Source organism: Zootoca vivipara, chromosome 17, assembly GCF_963506605.1.
Source record: "Zootoca vivipara chromosome 17, rZooViv1.1, whole genome shotgun sequence".
Lineage (NCBI taxonomy): Eukaryota > Metazoa > Chordata > Lepidosauria > Squamata > Lacertidae > Zootoca > Zootoca vivipara.
Window position 1 is genome coordinate 24,106,736 of NC_083292.1, and position 6,387 is coordinate 24,113,122.

The 6,387-nt window shown below is 49.1% G+C and overlaps 1 protein-coding gene across 3 annotated transcripts in view; it reads left to right on the forward strand.

Moving 5' to 3' along the window:
- The window catches only part of VANGL2 (VANGL planar cell polarity protein 2), a 42,956-nt gene extending 39,268 nt beyond the window's left edge, over window positions 1-3,688 (forward strand). For all 3 annotated transcript variants that reach the window (XM_035097787.2, XM_035097789.2, XM_035097788.2), the window contains exons 8-9: window positions 482-713; window positions 2,936-3,688. In XM_035097787.2, the coding sequence (XP_034953678.2) occupies window positions 482-713; window positions 2,936-3,196 (493 nt within the window). In that variant the 3' untranslated portion in view covers window positions 3,197-3,688. The remainder of the gene's footprint in view (window positions 1-481; window positions 714-2,935) is intronic.
- The last annotated feature ends 2,699 nt before the right edge of the window (window positions 3,689-6,387 follow it).

Here is a 6,387-nt window from a genome sequence, read left to right on the forward strand (position 1 = left end):
GCTAGGGCAGTTCAGGGGCTCTGATACATCGCTGAGCTGTCCCTCCTCCACTTGTTGGCTTGAGCGGTGCAAGGGCTCTGATACCTCGCTGAGCCTTCCCTCCTCCTTTCTGCTCCCCTCCTCATTCCCCCCACCTGGATGATGGGGGGAGGCTCCCTGTAGGGAGTCCCACTGACATTTTCCTTCCACAAATTTCTGCAAATGTTCCAATACCTTTTGCTCCTTTTCCTTCCCTCCACTCCCTCCTCTCCTCTCACTGTGGCTTTGAGAGGTGAGCATGCAAAAGGGTCTGCAGTCCATGGCTTACTACAGGCACCCCCAAACTTCAGCCCTCCAGATGTTTTGGACTACAATTCCCACCTTCCCCGACCACTGGTCCTGTTAGCTAGGGATCATGGGAGTTGTAGGCCAAAACATCTGGAGGGCCGCAGTTTGGGGATGCCTGGCTTACTATATCGCAGGGCCCCTCTTGTCCCGACAGGCTGGTGGTGGCTGTGGAGGAGGCCTTCACTCATATCAAACGGCTCCAGGAGGAGGACCAGAAAAACCCACGGGAGATCATGGACCCGCGAGAGGCAGCACAGGCCATCTTCGCCTCCATGGCCCGGGCCATGCAGAAGTACCTGCGGACCACGAAGCAGCAGCCGTACCACACGATGGAGAGCATCCTGCAGCACCTGGAGTTCTGCATCACACACGACATGACACCTAAGGTAGCAAAGGGAGATCGGAGGGCCAGCCGAGATAAAGGGCTGTTCTGTTAATCTTATATAGGATTCTTCTACAGAAACTGCATTGTATCCCACTAAACTGTACGCTTAATATGGCATGCAGCCTAGAATATTTGGGTGTGGGTATGTGCCCAAGAGTCACTGTTGCTGCTATGCCATTCTGGCATAGTTAAGTAGAGCTCTTCTGGATCATAACAAGGCTTGGGCCTGGTCCGTTGTCTTGACAGCAGCAGCCCGTCTCATACCGGTAGTTGTGTATCCCCATCAGCCGGCATTCGGAGATAGACTGCCTCTAAACTTGAAGGTTCAAATTTAGCTCTCATGGGACTCTCAACATTCACCCTTTCTCGACACAGCTATAACAGGCCAGCTTTTTGTCTGAAGCCGTTGCTGTTTTTTGGACTAAAAGGCCTTTCCTCAGCAATTTCCCAGAGTGCCTTACAAAAATGGGGAAACCCAGACCCTAGGCATTTAGGCTTTAAAGCCCAAGATCGGAAGCAACTTATGAAGCCTTCAAATGTCTGTTTAGACTCTTATATCTCATCATCCCTGATCACTGGCTATCGCTAGCTGGGGCAGATGGCTTGGGGAGAGACTGGGCTTATATTTTGGTTTGTTATTCTTCGTTAATGTGGTAGCCACCTTTTTTGAAGTGTAACAGAAAGGTGGGATATACAGTAATACCTCTGCGAACGTACACCCCCGCCGACCGTCCATTTCGGCGAACGTTCGCGGCAAACCCGAAAGTACCGGAACGGGTTACTTCCAGGTTTGCCGCATGAGCAGAAGCGCAAACCGCTGCACGTGCGTGCGCAGAGTGTCACTTTGTCGAGTGTCCCTTTTGTCCAGGGGTCAGCAAACTTTTTCAACAGGGGGCCGGTCCACTGTCTCTCAGACCTTGTGGGGGGCCGGACTATATTTTGAAAAAAAATATGAACGAATTCCTATGCCCCACAAATAACCCAGAGATGCATTTTAAATAAAAGGACACATTCTACTCATGTAAAAACACCAGGCAGGCCCCACAAATAACCCAGAGATGCATTTTAAATAAAAGGACACATTCTACTCATGTAAAAACATGCTGATTCCCGGACCGTCCGCGGGCCGGATTGAGAAGGCGATTGGGCCGCATCCGGCCCCCGGGCCTTAGTTTGGGAACCCCTGCTTTTATCAAACGTCTGGGGCTCACAGGTACCACTGTAAATATTTTTAGGCATTCCAGGCTCTTGTGTATGTATATGGAACCTCACTTCAGGTGTCTGAGCTATAGAGGAGCCAAAAGCGCTTTGTCCTCATTCAGATGGCCTGCCTAACAAGGGTGTTTGTCATGGGGTCAAGTCTCAGTGAGGGCAGTAGTTTCCTGCTTGCCCTCTAGAGCAAGGTGATCCAGGAGCACTACCACCATTGAAATATATGGCAAAGGGTCAAGAAACAGGTTCCCAAATGCTTCTTTGGGCTATAAGTCTGAAAGGGTTAAAGATACCTGTTCCAGAGCCTGTTGGGTTAAACCAGGCATCCCCAAACTTCGGCCCTCCAGATGTTTTGGACTACAATTCCCATCATCCCTGACCACTGGTCCTGTTAGCTAGGGATCATGGGAGTTGTAGGCCAAAACATCTGGAGGGCCGCAGTTTGGGGATGCCTGGGTTAAACAAAAACAAAAGCACACCAATGGCGCCCCCTAGCAGTGTAAAGCATGATTGCAAGTACTGTTAAGATTGGCCTACGCTGCTTCGCGGTGACTGCCTCCCCAGCTTTTGCAGCCTACAAACAAGCACTAAGCTCTTTCAAGCAGGGTTTTAGTATTTACCATGTGTTAGGCAGTGCAGTTGAATTGGCGTTTGAGGGTGGGGGTTACATATTTCAGCTTAAAGTAAAGCTTCATTCATTGGACGTTGGGTTGTTGGATATCGCCCTTACATTCAGAGCCAGATTACAGATTCCTTGACATGATAGAAGTCTACTAATGACATGTTAGAAGGGCATATAAAGAGAGGACAGGGAAACATATTTCTCCCCTCTCTTGCAACACTTTTGGACCCTCAATGAAGCTGAAGATTTGGGACAGATAATAGTAGTAGTAGTAATAATAATTGGCCACTGGGATAACACAATGTTGGACTCGACAGGCCATTGGCTGGATCCAGTTGGGCTCTTCCTCTGTTCTTAAGACGTGTCCCTTCTCTCTCTCCTCTCTGCAGGCCTTCCTCGAACGATACCTAACGGCTGGGCCCACCATCCAGTACCACAAAGACCGCTGGCTGGCTAAGCAGTGGACTCTAGTCAGCGAGGAGCCAGTGACCAACGGCTTGAAGGACGGGGTGGTCTTCGTCCTGAAGCGCCAGGACTTCAGTCTGGTGGTGAGCACGAAAAAGATCCCCTTCTTCAAGCTCTCGGAGGAGTTTGTGGACCCCAAGTCGCACAAGTTTGTGATGCGGCTTCAGTCAGAGACCTCCGTGTGAACTGAATCTGGGGTTTAGGGGCTTGGATGCCAGAGGAGCAATTTGCGACGGGGAGCAGCCCGGGTGCACAACGCCTGCCTCGTAGGAATTTAGAGGAGATTTCCAAGTTCAGGGTTTGGAAAGAGGTATTTCCACCAAGTTTACCTTCCTGGAGTTGGGAGTTTGCACCTACGACCTTACATCTTCTGATGCCGCCATCGATGGACCTTTCTTCACAATGCCAATGGAGGGGTGGGGTGGGTGCCCTCTTTTTCTTGTCCCTCCCCGGGTTTTTCATATTTTTTTCGTAGCAAAACTCCCAGAAGGTGTGCAAGTGGAAAGGAGGGTATCTTCCCCACCCCCCAACCCTTGGCCTGGTCCCGAGTGAAGTGATTGAAATTTATGGTGCCAAATTTTAAGGGCTAATTCCGTTCACTGTCTTCACCAGCATCTCCAAACATGGTTGTGGGTCTGAGGAACCTTCTTGAATGTTTGTTTGGTTGTTGTTGTTTTTTTAAAAAGGAACACAAACCGACTCTAACCTCACAGTTCTGGCCTTGGAAATATCACCTGATGCTGTTGTAGCGGTTGCCGTCCATCTTCTCTTGTTCTCTGAGCTTGCACAAGACTTTTGCGGAGTCCCACGAAAGCAAATGCCTGTGGATGGTCGGCTTGTGTGGCTGCTATTTTTGTAATCTTCCATCATTCTGTGGCACATGCAAAAGAACAAACAAACCCCAACCCAGCCAGCTCTCCCAAATTTTTGCAAGTCCGATCTACAAATCACCCTGTTTCAACTTCCTCTGGGGTCTTTCTCTGACTCAAGTTTTTAAACACACAAAGACACATTTTGGGGGGAGATGGGGTGAGGCTTTTTTAAAATGGTGACTTTTTTTTAAAGATGCTGTTCTCTTTTAAAGGACATCCTGTGTGTTGTAAATAGTTGACTTCTCTAGGGTGACCCAACCTGTCTCCTGGCTGGGTCTGCCTCCTTGACTATTCCCTGTGGTATGACTTGAAAGAAGGCTGTTACATTCTGTAGGACTTGGGTATAAGCTGATAAACTGACCCCCCCCTCCCCTTTCTGGAGTGTGAGAGGCTGCTGCTTTTGCACAAGCCCCTTTGAAATGAAAGGCAGCCCCCACGAGCGGGTGGGTGTTCCTGTTCATTTTGACAAGGCTTCTGCAGGGAAACTGCCCAGTGGATCCCACCCTCTTTGAAAACCACAGCAAAATGCTGTGAATTTCAGAGCTCTGGAGCAGCCTTGCTCCCTCCACATTGGGTCCCCCCCCCAGATCCTCACTATTATGTTTTTTTTTAATTTTATTTTTTAAAAGCAGGTTCTTCCCTTATAACAGCTGCACTGAAGAAAATTCTCCAGTGTGAGAAATGGGCAATTTACGGCTTTGCTCTTCAAGCAGGCCGGCTTTCTGTCTGTGTTGTGGAGTGGTTTGCCTCCACTCAACCTTGAACAGCTTTGGTGGAGAGACAGAACATCTGGGTGAAGCTGCTGTCTTATCATCCCAGAAAGGAGCCCCCTCCTCCCCTGTTACTTTCCCCAGGCAACCCTCCCCCCCCTGCCTTGAGCTTTTATGCAGCTCTGCCAGCCGCCTCAATGCCTTTTGGGAAATCCAAGAACAAAGATGTTGATTGGCTGCCCCCCCCCCTGCCACCAGAGCCTGATGAACTCCCATTGTCCTCTTTGTGCTTTAAATGTTTGTTGTTCTGTTTGGCTATTTCTTCTGGAAGAAATCCCACGCACCCACCTTTGCTACAAGGAATATATATACCTCAGGAGTTTTTCTGCCGAGGTTCTTCCCATAGCTGCGCTGCAGTTTCAACTTACCTAGGGTTGTTTCTTAAAATAAAATTAATTATTATTAAAAGTAGGTGTCGGGTTGCTCTCAAACTAATTGCAGTGTTGCTGCTTGGTGAGAGCTACTCAAGCCTTCTCTCATTGTGGGTGGTTCTTCTGGGGGGGTGGTAAGGATGTTGGGGTGAGAAATCTCAAATGGCATCATTGGCCAGGCTCCTCCTCCTCCAGCCATTTTAGACTACAACTCCCACCAGCCTCAGCCCACGCAATTATGCTAGTTGTGGAGGATGGGTGTTGTAGTCCAAAACAACTGGAGGGCAACAGCCTGGCTAAGGGCTGTCAGATTGTATCACTGTGATGTTAAAATTTTATTTCACTGTGATAATTTTTTTAAATGTTTTATTTTTTATATATATATTTGGAGCACGATCCAGCCAGAAGGTGAAGCACTTTCTCAATGAATTCCCTTTGATTGCAGCATCTGTCCTGTTGAAACCAATGTGCAACGCTATGGCTGGATTCTGCCTTTTTAAAAATTTTAATTATTAAAGGAGGACTTTGAAAAGATGTTTCCTTAAGTTGGATCTGTCCAGTTTCGGGTGGGGCGGGGGTGAGGGGAGTAAGCATTCCAGAACCTTTCCCCCCTGCTGTGGAATCCCACATGACGAAATGGGAGACCTCCTGATGGAGGCCACTTAGGACCTCTTCGGCACATCTTGGTTGAAAGGGCACACCTGAAAATGTGAAGTCCAAACATCATCTGTTGGCTACAGTCGCGACCGGAGTGGGGTGGGGGGCTTGCTGGGGCCAGCTGTAGCTCGCTGCCCATTGGGAAGCCCAGCCTTGCTGGTTGCAAAATGGCCTTCAGAAACCTGAAAATGGGGCCTACCTGCATCAGTGGGACATTGCTCCCCTGTTGTACTGGTGAATATTTGCCCCTCTTTTCTCTGCCAGAAGGCGCCTCCTGTTGCGCCATCTCCTGCCCTTTATTTTTGGTCTTCATTTTTCTACCTATGAAATCTGCTTCACTTCTGCCATAAACCTGCTTTAAACTAATGGCAACATCTCCACCCCCCAACACTCCTGTATGGCTTAGCCTACTATACATGCAGATCTCCTTGATCTGGGTGCTAACACCTCTACCAGGGCAGCCGAAATGTGACCCAAGAGCCACGTAGCAGCCCCTTCAACCCCAACTGCAGCCTTCACCAATCTGATGCCCTTCAGACTGGGGCTGATGGGAGTTGTAGTCCTAAACGTTTGGCAGGCACTTGCTTGGTAAAGTCTGGTGGGTTCTCTTTAGCCTCTGGCTGGGTTGGGTCCTGCACCTGTTTAATGAGTTCAGGAAGTCTTAGTTTACTCTTAGAGCAGTGGTTACCAAACTTGGATCTCCAAC